We start from the raw sequence: 25,473 nt of genomic DNA on the forward strand, positions 1-25,473 counted from the left end.
TTGCCCTCCCTCTGGGACCTCCACAGCTCAGCAGGTGGGACCCTGTGCAGCAGGGGAGTGGAGCCAGGAGGGGAAGCTCAATGCTGCTGCTGGGAGCTCCATGCCCCCATGGCTAAGTGCCCCTTGCCCAACCAGCAGCAGCAAGGTAGATAACTTTACGCTACCACCCGTTGCCATGGTAGCATCATGGTAGCATGTGGCTTGTGGCGGCAGCACCGAGCTTCCCTACCATGCCCTGCCCCAGCACACTGGGATCTGCCTGCTGGGCTGTGGAGGGCAGCAGGGTCCACAGTGGGCAGCCCGCCCCCACCATGCACACAAATCTGGGGGGGTACATGCTCCCCATTCCCTCCCAGGAGTATGTAGAGTGGCAGGGAGCCAGCCCTCTTCCCCCCACCCTCCCGCAACCCCTGGACAATTGGGCCCATGCCACAACCCCATCTTACTCTCCACCCAGGCCCTGCGACCATGCATTCTGGCCCCGGGCCCCACACGCTGCCCCAGTGGGGCAGCAGCCCCAGCCCTGCCCAACTCCCTCCCTACAGGGGACCTCAATTCCCACCTCCACCCCACCCCCTGCCAGCAGACTTACCTGTGGGAGCTGCTCTCCAACCTGTTCGGTGGCCATATGAATATACATGCGTGCATGCATATGGTGCTCCCTGCCTGACAGCCCTCCTTCTGCTCCCCACATCCCCCTACAGGCTTGAACTCTGCCAGCCTGCAAGGGAAACCCACCATTTTCCAGGTTTTTCTCCTTTGAAGGAGAATATCCAGGTTTTTCTCCTTAAAAATGAATAAATCCAGGTTTTACCATGTTTTTCCATGGCGAATGGAAAGCCCAGATCCCTGTTAATCTGATACTACAACATTTTTGAAGATGAGTATTGTTTTTGCTTTTTTTACTGAACTTTTAGCCCAGTAATATATTGGACTTTAAATACTTAACATGCACTCATTTTCTTTTTGTAGCAACATTTTAAAAGTGTTTAATTTCAAAATTCGCTCTTCTGTAACAAAACAAATACTGTACATGAATTTCAAACCATACATAGCATTATGTCCCCGGTTTGATTTAAATGTTGCAAACAATTGAAAAAACTAATTAATTAACTAACACCGGATGCGTTCACACATACCAGTGATTTGAAGTAGGTGCAGTAAAGCCTACAGGGAAGTACGTCTACACATCCTCCTTCATGGGAGGAGATTCATTTCCAATGGGAGCAGCCTAGTACACAGCTGCTCCTGACTTGTTCTACCCTGCCCTGCAGGAGCTATGGGGAGCTCCAGGCTCCCCCTAGTGCTAGTCTGAGAGCTGGCAGGGAACATGGGGCCAGGAGAGCTCTGCCAGTTGCAGCCAGCTCTGGGCTGCACGTACAGACTTCTGGCGTAGCCCAGGGCTATCTGGGAACTGTCCTGGTCTGGGGCAGGTCCCAGCCCAGTTCTGGGCTGGGCAAGGCCCCAGCTCCGTGATCAGAGCTGGGGCTGGGACATTGCGTCCTGCTCCTGGGAGCTGCCTGCTGTTGGGGTGGGCTCCAGACAGTGGGGTGCGGAACAATGTCTTCCTGTCCTGGCAGCAGGCAGCTCCTGGCCCCAGTTCCACAACTGGAGCAGCAGCTAGAAGACTGCTCCCTGCCCATCGAGAGCTGCCTGGTAGCAGAGCAAGATGATACAGAGCCAGGGGTAGGAGCTGCCTGCTGGGACACAGGAACATTGTCCTGGCCGGGCCCCACCATTGGACCCCACCCATAACAGTAGGCAGCTCCCAACAGCACGGAGCACTCTCTCAGACCCTGCTCCAATTGCAGAGGCAGGGCTGGGAGCTGCCTGTTCCTGGGGCAGGGGGACACTGTCCCAGCCAGGAGCTCACCCCAGCATCTCCCAGCTCCAACTCTGATCACAGAACCAGGGCCAGGAGCTGCCTGCTGCCAGGGCAAGGAGACATTGTCCCAGCCGGGTTCCATAGAGCAGGCAGTTCCTGGGGAAGGGGGTTGTTCTCCTGACCCCTGCTGCCCAAAAGCAAATTTGCTTCTGGTCCATGTCTACACATAGGCTACTGCACAGTAATTATAGCATGGTTAATTTGCTATTTGCAGGTAGCAAATTAACCGTGCAGTTGGCTAATTTACTACGCAGTAAGCATCTCCACGTGTAAACAGTGACATTTTACCGAAGTCAATTACTCAACTGTGTGGTAAAGCATCTCATGTAGACGTGCCCCTTAACTAGCAAAAGGAATAGAACAATAAATGATCAGGTGATGGCTACATGCAATGCCCTGGTGAGAATTATAAACAACTTCATCTGCCCAGACTTTGGCTCACAAAAGACTGGAACTCTAATCTTCATTAAATTACATTATTCCAATAGGATTAATAAATATTTGTGTTACAGATAAATATATGCCAACAGCTGACAGAAATTATGAAGCCATCCACTGGCAAAGTGATCTATTGGTGTAAGTGGAATTCTGACATCACCTTATCAGTAAAATTGTTCCACAGTTTCAGCAACAACTTGCCCCAACATTATGTATGACAGTTCAGCCAGAAAGGACATGGAGGTCACTCTTACTCTATACCAGGGGTAGGCAACGTTTTTTGGCCAGAGTGCCGAAAAAACCACAATGTCCACCTTGGAAGGTGGCGGAGTGCCGGCATGCAATAAAAACAAAATGAGGGCAGGGGAGTACATGGCAGGACGCACTGCATATTAGTATATTTAATAATCATAAGTGTTGCCTTTGTTGTTGTGTATTCCTTTTTTGTTGAGCATGTTGCAGTGATAGAGAGAGAGAGGAAAAAAAACAGACATGCACACACACACACACACACAGAACCATGTGCACAAACACAGAGAACCAGAACACACCCAGAACAGATGTGTGCACACACACACACATCCAGAACCAGACATAGGCAGACAAACACACAGAACCAGCTGCACAGGCACATGGAGCCGGGCTCCTGGGCCACTGGAAAAAGTCCGGCCTAACAATGCCCTGGTCCCGCCACAGCCCCTCTGCTTCCTCGGGGAGCCAGCCCCTAGGCTGCAGCACAGCTGGCCAAGGCCCAGAGCCTGCCCATCAGCCCAACCATTTACCCATCCTGCACAGCTAAGCCCACACAAGGTGCAGTGCTCCTGGCAAGGGGCAGTGTCAGTCTCATCCAGGTGGTGGGTCTGGGCCAGGGCTGGGCTCGGAGCAGATGGGAGTTAGGCGGGCTCAACTGCAAGCCCTGCTGCAAGCAGACCGGGCTCCATGTTTGGCAGCAGATACCAGAGCCTGGGGCAGTGGCAGCCAGCAGGCTGAAAACAGCTGCTCCAGGCTCTGGTATCAGCTCCATACCAGCAGGTGCACACGTGCCTCAGAGCAGACAGTGGAGATAGGGCCTGAAGCAGCACAGCCTTCCCGCTGTCTGCTCTGAGGTACACATGCAGTCACCACCAGTATGGAGCTGATGCCGGGGCTGTGGAGCCTGGCGCAGCTGTTTGCAGCCTGCCCGCTGCTTGCTACTGCTACCCAGAGCCCAGGCTGGCTACAAAAAGCTGCGCCAGGCTCAGGAGCCTAGTCATCAGCTCTGTGCCGGCAGCAGGGGAGAGGTCAGGGTTGCACTGCCTCAGGCCCCTCCCTCATCGCTTGCTCCGAGGCACACATGCACCCACCGGTATAGAGTTAATGCTGGAGCTCATGTCTGCAGCCGGCCCAGGCTCTGGGTAGCTGCTGCCTACCACAGACCTCAATCTACTTGCAGCAGGGCTTGCAGTTGCCCAGCTGCCTGCTGGGAGCAGTCTGGGCTTTGTGGCTGGCAGCAGCTGCCTAGAGCCCAGGCTGGCAGTGGCGTGCTGAGCAAAATGTCCTTGCGTGCCGTACTCAGCATACATGCCGGGGGTTGCTGACCCCTGCTCTATACAGACATATCAGGCTGCTAAAATACCACACTGATTGGAAAGTGCTATATATTGAGCATTTATACAGTGGTCCAAAAAGACTTCATAAAATTAAGGAGACCGATGTTGACATCCCCCAGAGGATATTTGTCTTGGACTAGAAATAAAGTATGTAGAGGCTTCCTAAGTTGCTCCTTAAACATATTAAAGACACATTATACTGCAGTCCAGTGCCAGTCGTGATAGGCCAACGAAAGCTATCCACAGAAGCCCACAGATCTCTTGGTTATAGTGAGTCAATAGCTTGGCTGACTCTTGGTTCTATGCTTTAACTACAAGGCCTTTCCATCTAGTTCCCAACTGACAGCATGATGTACCATCTTGCCAGGATGGAACAGCAGTAGTAGATTTTGCATTTTCTAGCTAAAATAGTTCTAATACAGTGGCCTCACAAACATCAGTATATTCCCTAGATAGAACGAACACAGAATATTCATGGTTAACTCACCATACAGAATTATGGAGCTCTTTACTCCAAGGCAGGGGTGGATCAGGCAGCCAGACTCCATTTCCCGGGAGCCCCTGTCCACATCACTGAGGCCGATTTCTATGGAGACCCCAGTAGTGACAGTGCCATGACAGCGTAGGGCTGGGATTTCCGTGGACACCAGCCCCAAAAGTGCTGGAAGGCATGCAATGGAAGGGAACTGCTCTAGTGCCAGGGCTGGGATCCTGCAGTGGTGACAGCGTAGTCTGGAGCTGAGGCAGAGCCATGATCCTCTGCCTGAGGTGTGCGGGCAGCAGACTGCCGCTCTGCCATGGCTTCGGACCACACTGTCACTGCCAGCTGCACACCTTGCCATTGCTGCCAGGGCCAGTCCCCATGGAAACCCTTACCCCATGCTGTCACGGCACTGCCACTACTGTGGTCTCTGTGAAAACAGCCCACAGTGACGCAGGCAAGGGCTACTGGGAAATGGAGTCTGCCGTGGGCCCAATCCAGCCCCCAGGCTGGACTTTGCTCTAAGGGCATGCAAATACAATTGTAGATAGGGTAACCTGTTATTTCCAAAGTCAGGTATTTTACTGAAGAAATGCATGCAGTTATTTGGCATTACAGTAATCAACAGTACTTCATCTTCTCCTTGCAGTTGGTTTAGGTGCCTCATTTAAGTGAGCAATGTCAGCAGCTGAAAAGGAAAGGGGAGCAAGTGGGAGAGGAACATAAGGCAATAAAACTGATTTCTTTACAACTGCTGAAGAGGTATTTCTGAAAAATCTCTTCTCATATTTATTATTTACAATCCTTACTCCCATCACTGTAAATTCAGAATATTATTTCTACTACCAAAGTTAATTAAAAGCTTATTTCACTTCCATCCCCTTTTCCAAAGAGAAGAAAGAAATGAGTTCATATCTGAAGCAGCCAGACACCAAAACACAGTACCACGAAAAAAAATCCGCTTATATTTTACCCAGAAACCCTTGGGCAATATCACCTAGCCATTTTCTTTTTTCTGCGTAATTTGCCATTCACTCCTGCTTATTTTATATTGCTCCCCAGTGAGAAAGGTTTCCAAGAAGCGAGCAAATGTGGTTAGGAAAAAGGGTGAAAAGGAGAGAAATCTAATGAGATGTGGATCACAGATTGCATATCTTATCTGCCTGGTTAATCATTTAGCGGAATCTGTTTTCATTCATTAATTTAAGACATCAATTTGACAATTGGCAGAACAAGAGTAAGTAGATGATACTCAGACTCTCTAACTACATTAAATTTCCCCTCTGGGGTAGAAATTGAAGGATTCATTTCTTGTTAAACTGCTAATAGTCAAACACTTGCTGGACTTTTTTGATCTTCTGTCAAAAACTCCATTTTACTCAAAGATTTATGGGAATAAACGTAATAAAGTAATGCTCAAATTGCAGATTGAGAGAAGGCCGGAAAAGTATTACCACGTGTGCATTCATATGCATTAACGTAATAAAACAGACAAAAAAGTACTAATAAAAAAAGCCATTAGCTCTTCATAGCAGCGTGCATTTCTGCGCAATTTAGAAGGAAAACAAGGAACATTTACACAATTTGTGACACAAGTCTGGAGGCAATTTAGAAGGCCATGACAATGTAACTAAGGCGTTAGGTAGACTGCAAAGTCTTTTTCTTGCCTGTTTAATTATGATCTTCTTGATTGTCCTTCTCTTTGGAACAGATATAGATGTAGGACAGTTACCACATGATCCTGAAGGACTCCATATGGACAGAGGACATCAGTGACCTGTGTCACAACCCAAGGGTGTGATTTTTGTTTGTGTGCGCTTTGGCACTGCTGAATTATTTCCCGCCACTTGTAGCTTTCTTTGCAGGGTGCATTTCTTAGCTGCAGAAAGGAGATGCATGTTGCAAGGAGTTCCCGCCATCTGTATTCAGATTCGTGCCCCACTATTGGTCAGTTCTAAATTATTCCTACGTGGCGGCTAGCGATTGGCTTGCTAGCCGTATAAGAGGCTTGAGTGGTTTCCGCCCAAGTTGGAGGACTCCACGAACATCAGGAGGAGGAGACTTCATGTCTTGTGAAGATCTCTAAGCGCTGCGGAGCCTATTGGACCCAGCGTGTATTTCAAGAAGGCTACAGGGGTCTGATCAGCCTCTTGCCTCTCCCCGTCGCCGAGCGCAATCCTCGACGTACCCTTTCCCTGCGCGCAAAGTTCCACGGAGCCTAGCAAACTTCGTGTGAGTGAATCCAGAGCTCTGTCCAAGTCCTTAAACTGGGACTTAAGCGAAGTTTTCCTGGAAGTTTTCCAGCCTGCACCGTGACCATCTACTGTGTAAGTAAATAATCTTAAATCAACCATTAAGCGTCCATGCCCAATTCTAGCGTGCCGCCTGCCTTCCCCGACCCAGCGTGTCCGGGCTGCTGGCCACAGCCCGCCGCGCGAAAAAAGGGCCTCGGACCGCTCCCGGCCCGCACAACCTGAAGGCAAAATCTGATCAGGTCAAAGTCTGACGGGGGCACCAGCAACCACTTAATGCCTCGTGGGATCTTCACTCACTTCACATACTGGCATTTCATCCACCATACCCATTTTGACTACTTCCTGCTCAATGGTGCCATCTCCTAATCACCAAGACAGGAGATGCCAGAGATATGGCTATTAAGAGCAACACTCTGCCCCACATCCTACACACTACAACTCTGCCACCAGGCCATACAGGACTAGATGCTGAAGGCCCCAGCATAACAGTACAGGCACTGACCATTGGGGCACTAGTAACTTGGGACGTAAGCAGTGAGCACATCCCAAGAGCCCGCAGAGTATCCCAGCGCCACTCAAAGCTGATGAGGCACCACATGTTAACTGACACTATCAGATGGTCACGGGACATCTACATCAAGCATGTTATTGGCAATGGCCAATATGTGGAACTGGCTGGGACCACCTGCCAAAAACAAGAGTGAACCCACCATCCCTCCTTATATTACAGACTCTTGCAAAGACTGCTCATGATACTGAATACTCCCCACCCCAGCAATTGTAATCCACAGGCTAAGAAATCGTCATAAAAATGCCTTAACACTTTACAACTCTGTACCAACATGCTCATCATGTGCAGGGGTCTGTCTCCCTTCTTACCATAGCATGACAATCCCAGGCTCATACAGGCTGCATGACTAACTGCACAATTTAAATGTGTTAAAGTACATCCACTATGTACCTACATAGCTACCATGTGGAAAGCCCTGTACTGTCTTCCAATTCTACCAAGCCACGTAATAACTGTAATTTTAACATTTTAAATCAGTTACCACAGATGCATGGCCTGACAACAACCTGATGCCATTGACCATTAGTTTTTAAAAGCCCTAACAATGGATCCTGCCAGGAATGGACAACAAAATGTTTCAATTAACTTCTTTGGGAAAGATACCCAGGCCACTCTTTCTCTTTTGCATCCCTTTGCAGAGTACTGCAGGGCTCTGTTCATAAAGAAATATAGTAAGACAATTTGAATGTTAATAGTCTGTCAGCATTCAGGGTCAAGTCTTTTTTTTAAAGTTAAATCTAGAAATTGAAGCGAAATTTTTCGTATCTGCATGTAATTAAGCAGCTGCAATCTTCCCCCAGCCCCCCCCCCAAACTCGGCCCTCAACAACGTTATTTATATCATCCTACAGAACAAACAGAATATGTTCTACATAGTAAACTGGTGAAAGCTTATTTATGCTCCATGCATAGTGCAGTTGCTAATTTGGGATCTAGGGCAATTCCCACTGAAGTTATTCAGTCCGCCGAGGTCAGAAAAACCTCAAATGGGTCATTGTGGGGGGTGGGAGGGAGGGGATTCTTGTTAATATTGTATGCTCGCCTGGTTATTGAAACAAAGGAAGTGAAATAATGATTCTAGATAAGATATCCGAGTCTTGTTACATGATGGGAAAGCCATTGGCCCCGAGGAGGTTGACTCAACATGGGTTGAGCCCACCAAACCATTCTTCTTTTTAAAAAAAAAAACAAAACAAAAAAACCCAGCAGGGCCAAAACACCTAGCAGTTAAGATGACAAAGGACCTCTGGCCTGATAAACTGTGACTTTCTCAGAGGGGAAGGAGGTTCTTGGGGAGCTGGTCAGAGTGATATAAATATCAGCAGTAGCAAGGCCTTCCTACAGCAGCCACCACAAGATGAGGAAGATTCATGCATTCCATTAATTGTTTCAAAATGTTTTTTCCTCTTATGTTCTTCTTTGCTCCACTGTTAAAAAAAGAAACACCACTTTAGTTTAGGTAAGTTGTCTGGCTACTGTATGCACCACTGATCATTGACCCCCAATCCAAAACACTACAATTAGATCATTTACTATGGTGAATATACAGCGTACTGTAAGTCAGGGCCAGGTAGAGATAGGGAACAGGCAGGGAAATCGTAAAATTCCACTCCAGAAGGGATAAAAGGGCAAAGTCTGATAGTTACAAGGGTGCAATGATTGGCCAAAACTGAAGAGCTCATTAGTAGGGAGTTCCATAAATTGCACTGGAAGTGACCCCCTGCATCAGTTCCTTTAATGTTTTTCATTTTACCACTTGCCTCCATCACTCCCAATTGGTGGAGGGGCCCCACTGGCCATGCTGTTTGCCACTGATCACCAGGGAAAAACCGCAGCATATTTAAAACCTCTGGCAAATCAGACCAGAGACTAAGGGAGGCAAGCCTCAAAATGAAACATATAAAGGCAGGTGCTACGGGAGGCACTTCTGGCATGATTTATGGAGATACCGCCACATTAGTTAAACTAACGATTTTCTGCTCCTCTCCTGAAAGCGCTAGACAAACACAACTCTCTCTCTCTCACACAAGCAACCTAAGACCCCGGCATCTTCTGATCCTGTGGGAAGAGTCTTTTTATCTACTTTTTTTTTTTTTTTTTTTTTTTAATACTCAGTATTAGATCAGTGCTTTCTAAAGGTGACCTTAAACAGGAAACTGGATTTTATGTAAGACACCAAGATCTTGAATAAATGTTCATGTAAAGTCTTTGTGCTGTTTCTGAGTTTGTCAAGGGTACAGGAAATCTGTAGCAGGTGAATGGGAAAGAACAGTCTTATGGCAGGGATGTCAGTCTATCTATTTGTAGGTTTATATTTTATATACAACATATATTAAATCCAAAAAAAAATCCCCCTGCTGCACACTGACTACTTTTGTGACTGTGGGCAGGTCACATAGAGGAGAAATTTTTAAAAGGTGTAAGTGTCAAAAAGGATATAGCAAAATGATAACAAGTATAAGAAAGGGCAGCAAAGGTGATTAGGTGTATGAAACAGCTTCCATATGTGGAGATACCAAAGTCTGGGAGTTTTAATTTTGGGAGACAGACAAATTGCAGAAGTCTATACAATGATGACCAGAGGATGGTTATTCATTGCGTCTCATAACACAAAGAACTAGAGAATATCCAATGAAATGACTAGGCAGCTAATTTAGAACAAAAACTTAAAGTTTTGTTTCTAAACAGTCTAAAATTAACTCTTGGAACTCACTGTCACAAGATTCTCTAGAAAATGTAACTGGGTTCAAAAAGACAGACTGGACAAATTCATACCAGACAGGCTATCAGGGGAAATTAGTCACAATAGTCAGGGATGCAAGCCCAATGACAAGGGAAATGGATTACCTTACACTTGTCCGAACTCTCAAACTCTATTACTTGCCATTGCCGGAGACAAGATGTTGGGCTAGATGGATGCTTGAACTGATCCAGCATGAGAATCTTGATGTATTTGCATGTTTAAGAGCTGGGGCACCAAAATGGTCTATGAATTTTAGAAACTGGCACAGAACTTGGGTGTTAGCTACAGCAATGCTGAGCTTAAGTCCCCTTTGAGCATTTAGTTTTTCTGAGTTTATAATTCCACTGAAAGTCAGTAAACATCTAGGAGTCAGAATTCCTTGTCACTTTTGGAACTTTTAACCCTCTTTGTTATGAGACATAAATGGGAGTGCTGGTAGTGCTAGAATCTGCTTCTTAACAGTCTGAATTTGTTCACTTCTGGGGTCTATGCAAGACCTGTGCATTTACTATGGATATTGCTATCAGAAATGGATGTATATGAAGTATTGGGATTTTGGGTATTGTTAAAGGGAAGTGTGACTGAGCAAATGTTTGTCAATGTGTTAGGTTCCATGTTTTACTTTTATATTTTTGTATAGACAACCTGAGATTATGATGGGTGTATTTGCAAAATACAGAAATAATATTGCAGGTTGTTACTCATCTATATTTTGTCGAGCATTATCACTGCATCTCATCATGCCTTTGTGCAGTTTTTTAGAATTCTGATTTTGCTATTATTTTTGGTAAATCTTGTATGACATGCTAATTATTTTAGCTTCCCTGACAGTAATTTTACAACAATATAAATGCATGTTAGTAATGTAGTGCCCTTACAAAAGCAAGGGACATATTGGACAAAAATGTAATATGTGCTTATGATACCTACTTGCATTATTTACTTTAGTTCAAATATAGAATTCATTAAAACTGAAGAGGAACCATGGTAGGACTTTCTCCAAGTGAAAACTTAAAAGAAATCTTTCCCTTCTTTAAAAAGGAAAATTTTACCTGATCAACTGTTGTGACATCAGAAAAAACAGCATCAGGTGGTCGGTTAGGTGGGTTCACAGTTACCTGGAAGGAAAAAAGGAATGATGTTACTACTTCAAGGCAATTTTAAGGGTGTTTTTCATCCGGGTTTTTTATTAAAAAAAGAAAAGAAAGAGCCACAAGACTGTAAAGCAACAGTCTATTTCTAGGTTTTTTTTCTATATACAATAAAAATAAATTTTTGCCATACTGTCACAGTGCAATTATACTGCCTTTAAAAACAAAACAAAAATAAAACAAGAAACAGCCCAAAGTGAAAACAGCCCAAACAAATACCAGGACTCTGATTTTCAAAAGCAGTAAGAATAATGCAATATAAAGAATTATATGCAAATACATCTGCTCCAATAACAATTTGAAGGCAACTAATCAAGTTAAAAAGAGATTATTGATCCAGAAGCATTAGATTTAGGTAATAACTACAACATACTAATTAAAGAAGTTTCCTTCAAATTGCCAAAAAACGCCGAAGAAAGAAGAACTGGTAACATGCTAAAAAGTTACCTATCATGGCTTTGCAGAATATATAAACCAAGGTTAGTATTTTTGGTTTCATTTATGGGCCAAAAGTTATTGAAATGCTACCTTAAAAACAAAAGCTTAACAAAATATAAACATTGTGCATTATATGAATTGCTCTGAACCTTATGTTAATAAAGAAGTCCAGAGGCTTAGAAACATTCTTTGTCCTTCCAATTACAGGCTGTATTTTTAACTCTCTCTCTTGAAAAAAGGTCCTCTTCCTACAATCTGCAGCTTTTATGAAGATTGTAAACTCCACACAACAAGCTGTCAGAGTTCATCTCAAATGACTGATTTTTAAAGATGACAAAATACTACAACCAGTTAAAATTTCAGCTACATAAATAGTTTATTTAAAGAACCAATAAGAAGAGAAGAGAAGAGAAGAGAATGAATCTGACTTTATTCAAATAAAGATGTGCTAGAACCAGCCTTGAAGCTGACTAAGAGAGAGAACTGATAATTGTAAGCACACAGAACATGTTATGTTCTTAAGGCTGCTGACAGGTGTTAAATTAAAAGGTGCGATGGGATCTGAAGTGCAATCTCAACAATTGCACCCCCTGCCACGCCAGACACTCATGGCAGGAGGCATGATTATGGGATCGAGCATCGGACCCATTGCGCCAAACTGCCGGGGCGCCTCTACACTGGCAAGTAGCAAGTTCGGGTCCATGCACTCCCTGGCTGGGAACCACAATCAGCTGACAGGTGCTCCCAGTCGGTGAAGCACATCAGAGCCAAAGCTTCCACTGAACTCTCCTGGCTGGGGACTCGAATCAGCTAATTGCAGCTCCTAGCCATGCGAGAGCACCATGCTTGCAAAATGATCAACAAATCAAAAGCAGAGTTTAGAAAAAAACATATAAGCCAGTATTTCAGTATTCTACAACTACTAAAAATACATCCCCTTACACTTAAACATCCCCTTAAACTACCAATAGCTGAGCCCACCCTTAACACAACTGCACCCCAAGAACTTTAAGTATAATATTCCTTTTGGGGAGTTCTCCTCATCTCCAATCCTTCATGCTGCTTGGAGCAAAAATCATAGGAACTGGATTAAAATAAATTAGAAATCATTCAAGCAATTTGAGTTATATTCTTTGTTTGTTCTATTTCCCTTTATATTAAAGCAGAGATCCCCAAACACCAGGCCACAGTAGGTTGGCTGCAGGGTCACGGCACAAGCCCCCCACTTGGATCCAGGTCCATCCGCCTGGCTGAGCGGCTTCCGGGGTCACATCTGAGCTTCTGGGGTTAAAGCCAAGCGGCGGAGGAGCCCCAGGAAGGAAGCGGCCAGCTCCGCACACCCTGTCTTGCTCCCACCAGGCCGTGGTAAAAAAAAAGGTTGGAAACCACTGTATTAAAACATCTTGTAAGCATCTAGCAGACATTACAGTCAAGACATAATTAACCAGTTAATCACATCTTAAACAGTAACCTGGCTGCAAATTCATGTAATTAATGGTGCAATGAAACAGGGAATAAGCCACAAAATCATTACATAAAATGTGTAATAACTTTGTGGCTGGGTCCTATTGCAACTGGAATTGAACTTGTGACCAGCTCCAACCAGCCTTCAAAGGCTCTGGTGCTCTCCCAGGGCAGGGAATGCTGATCAGCTGACTGGCATTCCCAGCTAGGGATGCACCAGGCACCTGGCTTGCTACCTGCCAGTACAGGGGAAACCCAGGATCACTACCATCCAGGCACCAGAAGTAGGGCCAGTTGGGAACCAAATCAACAATTCCACTATCATGCCTCCTGCCATACACATGTGATATGGCAGAAGGTATGACTGTTGGAATCCAAGATCATATCCCATCATGCCTTTAATTGTTCATCAGCAGCCACAGAGAAAACATTTGTTTCATTAAACTGAAACAAAGACCACAAAAATATCCATTCAGTTAGCATGTCAAGGAGTCATGAAGCTAACATCATGTTAATATGAAATTAATGTTACTAATGTCAATATTAGAATAAAATGAAAGAAGTCTGCTTCCTAAACCAGAAAGCATTACAATTTTAGACTATAGCTTTTGGCCTAGATGAGTTCAACTTAGTTCCTGGTGAGCTTGTGTTTTTGCCACAAGCCCTATTTTAGATGAGAAATCCAGAAATGTTGACTAATGCCAGAAATGTTGACTAATGCTGGTATCAGTATACAGGTGGGCTCTCTGAAACAGGGCTTACAGCTTTCCATTTGTCAAGAAGACACTGAAATACTCTGCCTCATGCATAACAAGAGTAATTCTTCAAACTTCAGTTTATGAGCATGTTATACTAAGATGCTCCAGCTCCCCTGTCACGTCATGGTTACCTTTGGGGCATCTCAAGATTTGACCTTGATATTAGGAAGCTTGTATACAATGGAACACAAGCTCAAGTAAAAAAGCAAGCTCTGCTGGTCAGTTTGCTTCTTGCAGCCATCTCAGAAACAATCTATTTAGGACTATGGAGGCAAAAGCTTCATATTATAATCCACCAAAATTAATTTTTACAGTACACTGCCTGCAAAAAGTTTATTATTGTATTATAGTGGTGCCTCAAGGCTCTGATCATCAGCATAGTCATCAAGCTCAGGCACTGCACTTGGTGGGTTTTTTCTAATTAAATGCCATGTTTTTCATGTCAAATGAGTAGCTGCTTCATTCATTTGGACTTATATACACACACTAAACCTCACTCTGACATGACATGTCACTTATCAACTCCCTCCCCTAATGCAAATATTTCACTCTAGGTAATAACAGAGATTGTTTGGAAAAAAATAATGCTGTATTTTTCCCTCCCCCTTTGTGCTTCTGACACAAACTCTCTCTCTCTCTCTAAGGATCCCTCCCCTTTCTTGCTAGATAAGATTTAGAAAGAGCTACATCTAGAGGTTTTTTCTAGCAGTAGCACATTCTGTAAACCATTTTAAACAAAGATACTATCACTTATTTGAAACTTCCTATCTAACCATCTTCTACTAAATGCACAGAAAACACTGAATAAATGTATAACTGTATATCAAGAGACTATATATGCTGCAGAATCCCAATTACATTTACTGTTTTGCATTCTTCCACACTGAATACTTAGTGTGCTCAGATGTATAACTGCTTTAAAAAGCCATTAAAGGCTTGATTTGTGCCATTACAGTTAAAAAGAGAGTCAAACTAGATCTTTAAGTAAAATAACTTAAGAAATATAACACATAATATCCCTTTTTGGAATAAATCTGTGAAAACAAGCTCCTGAACAACAACAAAAGGAATACTTCTGCAAATGAAGTTACTAATGTGAGGTCAAGCCATTTTTAAAGCATAGATGGTGGCTAAGTTTTTCCTGCAGGGATGAAAAGCCTCTGCAAGTTGGAGAGAGCTATATAATGAAATAAAAAAGCACAGATTTTACACAACAGTGAGGACAATCAAGTCTTCATGATACAAAGCCAGTTGGATTAAAATCAAACAGAAGAGGAAAATAAACAGCGATAAAAACCTTCAGAGGAATACAGTGTCACGTAAAGGTACATATGTTAAAGCTGACCAAGCTAAGCCAAATCCTGGGAGCAGAATAGGTATGGTAGTGTGGTACTTAGTCCAGGCTAATATACCCTTTTTGTGGGGTTTTTTTGTTTTTTTTAAACACAGCTAATTAGCCCATGTAGAGCACATGTTAAGGCAGCTATACTGGTCTGTACCAGTGCTGTTCCTCCGGACAGCACAGCATTATGCAATGTAGTTACCCAAAGAGGTTTATGCTGGTCTATTCATTAAAAATAGTTTTTATATGCATGCAGACCAAATGAAGAGAAAAAGCTACAGAATCTTTTTCTCTGCAACTATACTGGAATAGCAGACAGGCCAGCTACATTTACACAAACATGCTCAGTGCCATCTACTGGTAATGGAAACCCAGAGTCAACAGGCACTGTACAGTCAACATAGAGCTCCTCAGAATCCACTTGCCTGTCGTCTAATGTATTACACCTGCTATTGATCATACCCAACCAACATAGTAATATAAGGAAAAAAAATTAGTATCAGCAAAAGAGAAAGATGCCATTAATTTCTATGCAAAATAATACAGCTGAAGTTTACCTTGGCCTTTTCAGATGTTTGTTTTCCCCCAAAACCTCCAGCTCCAACAACAAACAACGAGAACTGGTTATAGCACAATAGATCCTTTCCACAGTAGGTATAAACTAGAAGACAACAACAAAAAAGGCTAGACTCCTTTTCTTAAAAAACACCCAACATGCACTACTCTCAGATGTACTGGAGACTGAATAGCTCAGTTTTACAGATAGCAGCATTCATCTTCACAAGACAGGAGACAAAAGGCTCCCTTTTGAATTGCACCATCATAAGTCATTTCCTAAGTAGTGAAGATTAATGCCCTGTTTCCAACTAAGCTATTATAGACGCTCTTTAAATAAAAGCATTAAAATAAAAAGAGCTGTAAAAATGCTGATGACATTCCCAGTGCTACACAATGGTTGACAACAAACAAAGTGCTGAACTTAATGTGTATTTCAACATTTCATACATCATTAGCTGTTTATTTAAAAACAATGGAATTATTCCATAAACTGTGACATATTAGAAGCCATTAAGAAACCCAAGTGTAAAAAACACACATTGACAAACTCATACATAACAGTCCCAAAGAAATATTGGAATCAGAACTCTTGGTAGAGGTGATATCTGTTATAAGACCAACTAGATACTTGCAAAAAAATATGTCTTTACTTGCAAGCTTTCAGGCACACGCACCCTTCTTCAGGCATATGAGTGTGCAAAGACTGTAAAGTTTCTCCTTGGTGGAAATGAAATCTCGTATTTCACAGGAGAGCTGAAAGGTGTTGTAAGAACTCCTGACTGAAAAGGTTCATTTTGTGCAAATTAGGCTCAGATAAAAGTTAGAGCAGTCTATTTACCTCAAAGTTGTCTGATGGCAAGCAGGATGTTGCATTCCTTCTGGTATTTCATATTTCATAGGAGGATGGGTTGATGTAAAGCTCTCGTGGGCAAGGAATTTCTCTTATGTTGAGGCAGCTCTGTGAACATGTAAATTTGACTTGAAGCAAAAGGATGTAGCAGGGGTTATCAGCTTTCAAGGTGCTGAATTTTGCTTCATTCTTGTAAAATTATGAAGTTTTCATTTCAAAATGGCTAATTTCGATATCTTTCATGTTTCAGGGATACAGGTTGTAGCCATGCTGTTCTGCAGGCAAAAGGAATCAGAATTCCTGGTAGAGGTATCTTTTATTAGACAACTAGTTATTTGCAAAAAAAAAAAAAAAAGTCTTTATTTGCAAGCTTTCAGGCACACGTGTCCTTCTTCAGGAATGGGAAAGTGCAAAGATTGTAAAATTTCTCCTAGGTGGAAATGAAAATTCATATCCCACAGGAGAGCTGAAAGGTGTTGTAAAATTTCCTGGTTGGAAGATGGTAATTTTAAAAGGAGGAAACAAAATTCAATACCTTGAAACCTGAAAGCTGACACCCTTGCTTCAGCATTTGGCTTTGAGCCAAATTTGCATGTTCACAGAGCTGCCTCAACACAAGAGAAATTCCTTGCCCAGGAGAGCCTTTCATCAACCCATCCTCCTGTGAAATATGAAACATCATAACCAGAAGGAAGCATAATTCGGTCTTCAGCAAAGTCAAAGAACCTTATCGCCAACATAAGTGTGGAAAGATCCTGTGACATTGTTTGCTTACTCTGGTTTCCTTTTTTAAAAACAGAAAAAGGATTGCAGGATAATTTTACTAAAGAATTCATGTCCATAAAGGTCAAGTCAGCAGTAGTCTTGGAAGATATACACAAGCATATACTCGCATTCATGCATACACACGTATGCATGCAGTGTTTGTTAAGAGAAACTGCTCAACTCAACCAGCTTCAGATAAGACCAAGCATTGCAATACCAGTTCTGCTCAATTTATGGGAAGCCCCATCTCTGCCCAAATAAAATAAGAACTGAAATTACAAATACTGTTTTATAATTTTACCTATCCTAAAGCACATGACAACATGCACATAATAGCACACAGCTGCACATTAACTTGTTTCTCGGCAACCTAACAGAGAAACTAGGATGTTAACAAGGTTTTGGCCTTTACTGGAGCAAGCCTGAGAGTTATTGTTAGCGTAGGTTAAATTCTCAGCCTGTCAGCTTTTATTGCATTTCTTTAAAACATTATAAATGTGGTTACCATCTAACAGAATGACAGCTCCTGAGCCTTTGTCAAGAAAATCAGCAATAGTCATTTCTGAAGTTAACTCTCCTGAAAGAGAAAGGAAAAGAAAAATCACATACACTGCAATATACAAAAGTGTTGAAATAATAATGCACCATGTCTTTTACAGCCCTCTTCTCCCTGTTTTAACCAGCTATTTATAACTTATCTAAGCATCTTTGGAATTTTACATAAGCTAAGTATTAGAACCACAAAATATTTACATTAAAAGTTATTTAGAATGTATTATGAAACAACACTGGTGACATTTTTGTTTTTTAAAAATAGCCTATTTTATCCATTAGAACTAACAAAAAAAAGATACATATTAAAACTCTAATCCTGTAACAGACTATATACAAGTCCCCCAGCTTGAACTGTGGTCAAAACAAGGGAAAACTGTTGCAGGATTAAGACTTTACAGACTACTACAAGGCGAAGTACACCTGGAATGGTTATGAACTTCAAGGTTCAGACAACCAACTTAAATGAAAAAAACTAAGAGCTAGCATTTTCTGAAGGGTGCTTTGTCTAAAAAGTTTGAGAACCACTGTCAACTAACTGAATCAGAGATGTATAAACTTTCATGAGCAACAGCTAACTTCATCAGATGGTATATAAGGAGTGATTTAACTACATAAGACAGGGAAGATGGGGGAGAGTAGAAGGAAGGAGAGAGGGCAGTGCTGAGAGGTAGAGGGGGCTCAAGATAAAAAACAAGGCAATAAATCCATAGGGACAAAGGGGTTTTAAAAGCTAATCCATGTAACAGGATAAGAATCCATACTGTCATTTTAAGCTATATTTATTACAGTCCAAGTTACAGCTGATTTCTTGTTCCTCTTGGTGCTCATAAAAAAGAAGTACTATTTCCAGCAGACACCAGTGTAAAACAGTGCATCCATAATTTCATAGGAAATAATATGTAAAATTATAAAAATTATCATAAATTAATATAAAACAGCTAAAGAACGTACCTGAGGTTGGAAAAGGTTTATACACCTCCAGATATTGCTCACCATGTAGAAGCTGTGTAAAAGTAAGCAGTGTTGTAGTGGCAGTCATTATTACTTTACACTGCTCCCTTCCCTCCCACCTACCCCCCCAACACACACACACACACACACACACACACACACACATTCTAGTTATGGAAATATACCTATCTATATCGATATATATACAAAAAGTCATTAAGAAAAAGTGCAAAATTTTTCCTTTTTCAGTTTCTAGCCATGTTTTCAGGTGTCCCAATACTACAAAAATGCAAGCTGAATCTCACGTGTTGGTTATTTCAGAATAATTGATAAGAAAATCCACATACACAAGCTTCTACAAATGAGTCTGCACACATTTGAGTTTCAAGGTGCTCTAAATTCCCCCCAGTGACAACACATTTATCCACTGCAAGGTTTAGAAAACTACAGAAGCTTTACAAACCATCAAATATTACAAATTATTATCAAATTATTATCAAATTATTATCAAATTATTATTAATTATTAAATTATCAAATATTACTTGATTATTATCAAGTACATCTAGATAAGAACATCCTGAGAATTAGCAGCAAAGAAATTTTAAGATACTCCAAAGTTAAAACCAACATTAAAATATTTTCAGTGGATTTTTCCAACATTTTTAAATCTGGTGACCATAACCTCAGTTTGAAGCCTTATTTCTTCCTGGCACCAAGCCATTTGTTTAACTGCTTGTGTACATCTTGTGTTGCTGGTGTAACTGTGTTGCTGTGTTAACATCTTGTGTTGCACAGCTTCTCAATTATAGTAAACAACAATGAAAATGTCCTGTCAGAAACTTTTAGTGCTAGGGTGTCAAACTCATTGAAACCCATGTGCCAGATCAAGCTCTTGGGACTTGTCTGGTGTGGGCACCACATGCAGCGTACACCCTGGACTGGCTGAGCACATTGCTTGCAGCACATGCGTCAGCTCCAGCCTGTGTACTGTATTGGAACCTGTGCAGAACCAAGCCCCACATTAGAGGTGGTGCCTATGTACGACTGGCCTGATCTATGGGTCTGATCCAGACTGGCCCTGGACCCAGCACATGGAGCCAGCCTGGCACAGGCACCACATGAAGCGTATACCCCACATGAGGATGCAGGGCACAAGACAGGTCTGGGATGTGAACTGTATGTAGACCCTGAGCCAAACCAGCCCTATGAGCTGTATCCAGCATGGACAGACCATCTATGGGCCCAGTCCAGACCAGCATGTAGATCTGGTCCAACGTAGGTGCCGCACGAAGGACACACCCCAGACTGGCCCCATGCCATATACAGCCCACGTCACATGGGCTCCACATGGGCTGCATCTTTGACATTCTGCTTTAGTGCAGCTGTTGTGTGCACACCACGTACGTGCCCCTCATCAGCAGCTTACAGTACTTGGGAAATCGGTACTACTGAGATAGATAACTCGTTTCAATGGAAGATGTTTCCTTAGGTTTGCCAAAAATCAGAGTAGCGCTTTGTTTTTCTAGAAAAACAGAGACTGGCAAATCTTCATGTATTAATCTGCATGTATCAAAACAGTGCTCAACCTTTCTGTCCCATGGGCCAAATGAGTGGCATGGGGCTGGTCCATAGGCTGGATCAGGTTCTGCATGCCAAGATCATGGCTGGGGGCCCTGTGGCACCTTGCACATCCCATCTACCACAATGGCCTGTGGGGAGCCCCACAGCCTTGATGACGTGGGACCAGGGACCGGTTCCAACCCGTGGACCAGGGGTTGAGCATCCCTGTGTTAAAACATTTCAATTACAGTCAATCAATCTATAAAGCCACTGGCAGGCAGTTAATTCAAATAATAAATAATTTAACTCCTACCTACCTTTGTAAAATCAATATTAAGTCCTGGAACAGAAGTCAGTCCACCATCCAACATAGAAGCCTGCGCTGGGATAACTCCAAAGCTGGGTAAGCAGCAAAACTCTTCATTCCCCTCAAACAGAAACTTGAGATGATCTGGATCCTTGGTTGACATTCCCACACCAAGAGCATACAAAATAGGTTCCAAGTGAGTATACTTATACATCAAAGGAGGCAACTTGTAGCCAACATATTTGGTCTGTAAAACAAAAAAATATGGTACAATTCAAAGTTACATAGTGTTTCATTTACCTTTTGCAGACACAATCTTTATAGAGCCCCAACTTGCATTCTTGCCTCTTTAAAGGGAAGACATTTTTCATACGGTAGTGAATTTATTTTCCACGTTTTATTTATGAATAAATAGTATGTGTGTGTATATCTACAGCTTGTTAGAGACAGACAGACTATGCCACTATGGATGCATCCAGTCGAGCGCAGCCATGCAGTATGTGGCGCCGCAAACATACCTGCAGTGCCACATACCACATATTTAGAAGTTCTCCACACTGCAAGGGCCCAACACCCGCACGTGCTGCCCCGTTTTGTTTTTCCACGGGTTTTTTTTTTTTGACCCCTAGATATCCCACGGATAAAAGCCCATGGAAAAGAAAAGCAGAGCAGTGCACACACAGGGACTGCAGGCCACTCAAAAGTGGAACCAGGTTGCCTGGAGCCATGCTCCGGCTACTGGCCAGGCTCCGGTTGCCACTGCTGCAGCCCCAGGAGTCCCTCAGCACCCGAAGTAAGGCATCTGGGGCCAGCCCAGTGCTGGCCCCAGCCTCCCCTACCCCACCTGAGGCACCTTGCCACGTGCCAAAGCACACATGGCATGGGCATTCCCTGTGCTGCTGCTACTTTTCCCTGGGGAACCAAATGTCAACACTTGCCTGGACTTGGCCAACACGCTTATAACAGTGCAAGCAACTGTATGGCAATAAAATAATGCTACATGTTGTAAGTTAAGTTAAGCAGTATTCTAGAGAAAAAAAATGTATATTATATTTACATATTGTAACGGGGGATGGCTCAGCGTACAGTCAGAATTAAAAGCCCCTAAGAGAAATGTTTATGAAATGATTAATATTGAAAAAAAGTCTCACTGCCTCCAAAACTGAGAGGGAAAACAATAGCTGCATGAAAATTTTAAAGAAAGAGCCCTTTTGTAAGAAACCATATCTGATAAAATGTTGTCTTCAACCTTGTTCTAAACATCACACTTTTTAAAGGGCCTATGTGTTCCAGAGTACGAAAGGTGGTAATTGTATATATTCAGTAACAGCTTCAGTAAGAAACAATAAAAAGGCAGAATGGAGTATGTTCAAGTTGTTTCTTATTCGTTATCAGTCCACAGCTTAAAACTGACTTACTGGGCAGGAACAAAGTCAAGGTTTTCTGACCGCACACAGAACAAGCTTGTTCTTGGTTTGAGCACATTGGATAGCTTCAAGCTGAGCACCCTGCAGAGACGTATTTACTTACATGGTCAATGCTTGGAATGGCCACAGATCCAGTGGAGCTTGTGGAATTCACTGACACTCCTTCTTCAGACTCTATTTGACTCAGAACATCATTCAGTAAGCTTACTGATTCTGGAATAAAGAAAAAGGAAACAAATACTGCATTTTATCACATACAACATGATCCCTAATAAAAAACACCTTGGTTTTTGTAGAAGACAGCAAAAAAAAAAAAAGTTTTTCTAGTCATGGCCAATTGTGTGACAAAGTAAGTACTCTTGATAACACACAGCATAAAGGAAGCATGGCACCAGGAACCTCCTGGTAGGGTAGATTGTCTCTTCAGATGCCACGCTATGCTCCTAGCCCAACTTACTATGTCACACAAGGTTAGGGTTGAGACCTATCAAAAGGCAGTAGTAATAACTGTAAGTAGTTCTTTATAAATAAAGAAGTTTAGTTCTTATAAATAAATTGTTTCCACATCACAAGCCTCATCAAGATACTACCAGAAGCTCACTTGCTGCTTCAGGGACAAGCTACAGTGCTCAGCCAATAGCTCCAGCTGTGAAAGGGTTAATACAAGATTCCACCCCTTTAGTTTGCTGAGCTAGGCAAGTGGCAAGAAACTGGGGAGCTGCATGGCTAGCAAGGCATCTCCAAGGCCCCTCTACACTTCCCATGTATTGCGCAATTAACCAGCTACATGTGCAAAGTAGCTATCACATAACTAGCCATATGTGCAAAGAAGCTCCAACCAGCTATAAAGTTGGATCTCAAAGTGTGTGCCAACTTTATAGGTGGTTGCTATCGAGCTTTAAATTTGCATGTATAGCACAGTTCCCCCTACAGCTGTGAGCCCCATCAGCTGACAGGGCTCCCAGGCACAGGGGTTCACCTTGCCCAGCATGAACCCCTCCTCCCCGAGGCCTGGGGGTCATGGCTGCCATGATCCCCAAGGCTCAGCGTGCGTGGCTAAGACCCCCATTTGCTGAGGGGGCTCCCAACCACAAAGGCCATGCACAGCCGGGACCAAGAGCTCTTCAGCTGATTGAGGGGTTCCCAGTCCCTGCTGTACCTCAAATGCAGCTGGGACTGAGACCCTCTTCCTGCCCACACCTACCCCAAGTCAGTTGCTGGACTCTGTTCCAGCTGCATGCAAGGCACAGCCAGGACCAAGAGCTCCTTGAGAGTACGGTAGTTTCAAAATAGCCAAAATCAGATCCTGCTTTCAATTATATATGGGTGACATACAAGATGAGTCATTTAACTTCTTAAAATCAGAAAGCTGATAATTGAGTTTTGTGCTGTACCTCAAAGAGAGATGTGGAAATGGAATTACACTGGCAGTGCACTCAGCAATGAGCTGCAATACTTCTCTATCACAAGTATGGTCCAGGTCTCCCAGTTTGTGAGGAAGTGTCTTAACCATTCCTACTCCAAGGGCATGGGGAGTGTCTATCTTAGGGACTTTTTATTCTCTTCTAACTAGACAGAATAGGCAGCTGACCCATTTACCCAGTCTCCTTTCTTTCCAACTCATCCATTCAAAGGCTTCCTTCACCCCTACCTCATTCTCCTACCTACCATATCATTCCTCTTTACAGCACCACATTACCTTGAAGTCATCTCACTCCGCCCTCATAGTCCCCTAAAGTGCCTCAGTTTCCTGACCTGCTTATCCTTATCTGCCAATGTTGTCTTCAGCAGCCCCAAATTCACCCATGCACTGCTGTGGCCCCAAGTAGGCTACCAAATAGGGGTGTGCAAAGCAAGCCCTATTCCATTCAGATTCAGCCCAAATCAGGAACAGTGATTTGATTTGTTGATTCGGATCACTGTCCCCGATTCAATTCAGCCGAATCCGAATCTGATGATTTGATGCTGATTTGGAGAATCAGCGATTCAGACATAGACGCAGTTTTGAATGTTTTTTCTACATACCTCAAGGTACCAGCACAGTTTGTGATCGCTGCAGTGATGGGACGGATGAAGCATCCCACAGGAGTGCAGGGGGGGCCCTCCACATGCTCAGCGGTTCCGGGTCTGCCAGGGAGCATGCAGGGTCCCGCCCCCCACCAGGTCAGCTATTGGTGTCGGGGATTCTGGGTGCCCCCCCAGACCCAGGAGGCACCAGTCGCCAAGCTGAGGAGGTACGGGGAAGCCTCCCGTGCACCCCCCAGCGGACCCAGAAGTGTGGGATACTCCATGTGCCCCAGCATTGCAGCATTCATGGGCCCCTGCCACCTAGAGGTATGTAGAAAAATCATTTAAAAGCTGTGTCTCTGTCCAAATCGCCAAATCTTTCTGAATCTCTCCAAATTGATTCAGAGGATTCCAATTCGATTCAGAGAGATTAAAGGGTCTCCTGCTTTGATCTGGATTCGGAGATGTGGCCACCAAATTAGGCCGAATCACCGCTGAATCGAATCAGGGACCAAAACTTTGCACAGCCCTACTACCAAATACTGGAGATCAGCCTGGCTTCAGCCTCATAGGGTGTGTCCAGACAAGGGTGAACTGGTTTCTGCGGGGTCAAGTAGCAGCAGCACAACTTGTGCCAATGCCTGTGATACACGTGCGCTGGTGCATGGCAGGTTACCTGGGTGGGGCAGGGGAAGCTGGGGCCAGCAATTGTGCTGGCCTCAGCAGCCTTATTTCAGGTCCTGAGGGCCTCCCACAGCTGCAGTCGCAGCAGGAAGCCTGGCCAGCAGCAAAAGAATGGCTCTGGCTGGCCAGCCTCCAGTTCTGGGGGACACACGGTGCCATCATGTGCACTACTCTGTTTTTTTCATCCTGGGTTTTCTGACACCAGAATCTCTCAGGGTCAACCCCCACCCCGTGCTGCAAGGTAGCAGTGTGGGGAATGCCTGCACGTGGTGTGTGACACCACAGACAGGTCTGCGGTGCCATGTAACGCACGTCCGTGCTCATCTGGACATGGCCATAGGAGGCAAAGGAAGATTATGGCTAATTTTGCTGGAGACAGGCTGGGCTTTAGGCACAATGAGCAATCATGGACAAGCTACGCAAGATGAAGGCAGAAATAAAAAACTGGTGGGAGCAATATAAAAAAAGAAAGAAAGAAAGAAAGACTTTGACTTTTAAGAGGCGTTTATTCCAGGGAGGGTGACAAATCGGGGCCAGTAAAGAGTATGTACAGGTTGGCCCGAACACCTGGGCCTCACGGACATGGTCCTGGGCTCATGGCCTGCAAGGCCTGCCCGTACACTCTAGACTAAAAAACCATAGCGAGCCAAAGGTCTATTTACATATTTACATTTCTGCCAGCGGGGACACCCA

At 43.7% G+C, this 25,473-nt stretch overlaps 1 protein-coding gene across 1 annotated transcript in view; it reads right to left on the reverse strand.

The window, feature by feature from the left end:
• HSD17B4 (hydroxysteroid 17-beta dehydrogenase 4) overlaps positions 1 to 25,473 on the reverse strand; it is a 124,676-nt gene that overhangs the window by 48,509 nt on the left and 50,694 nt on the right. Inside the window, exons 12-17 of the mRNA XM_006033942.3 lie at positions 22,193 to 22,302; positions 20,673 to 20,909; positions 18,794 to 18,845; positions 17,793 to 17,864; positions 15,672 to 15,775; positions 11,014 to 11,079 (exon numbers count right to left, since the gene is read on the reverse strand). Of these exons, the coding sequence (XP_006034004.1) occupies positions 11,014 to 11,079; positions 15,672 to 15,775; positions 17,793 to 17,864; positions 18,794 to 18,845; positions 20,673 to 20,909; positions 22,193 to 22,302 (641 nt within the window). The remainder of the gene's footprint in view (positions 1 to 11,013; positions 11,080 to 15,671; positions 15,776 to 17,792; positions 17,865 to 18,793; positions 18,846 to 20,672; positions 20,910 to 22,192; positions 22,303 to 25,473) is intronic.

This window comes from Alligator sinensis, unplaced genomic scaffold (genome assembly GCF_000455745.1).
Source record: "Alligator sinensis unplaced genomic scaffold, ASM45574v1 scaffold418_2, whole genome shotgun sequence".
Classification (NCBI taxonomy): Eukaryota; Metazoa; Chordata; order Crocodylia; family Alligatoridae; genus Alligator; species Alligator sinensis.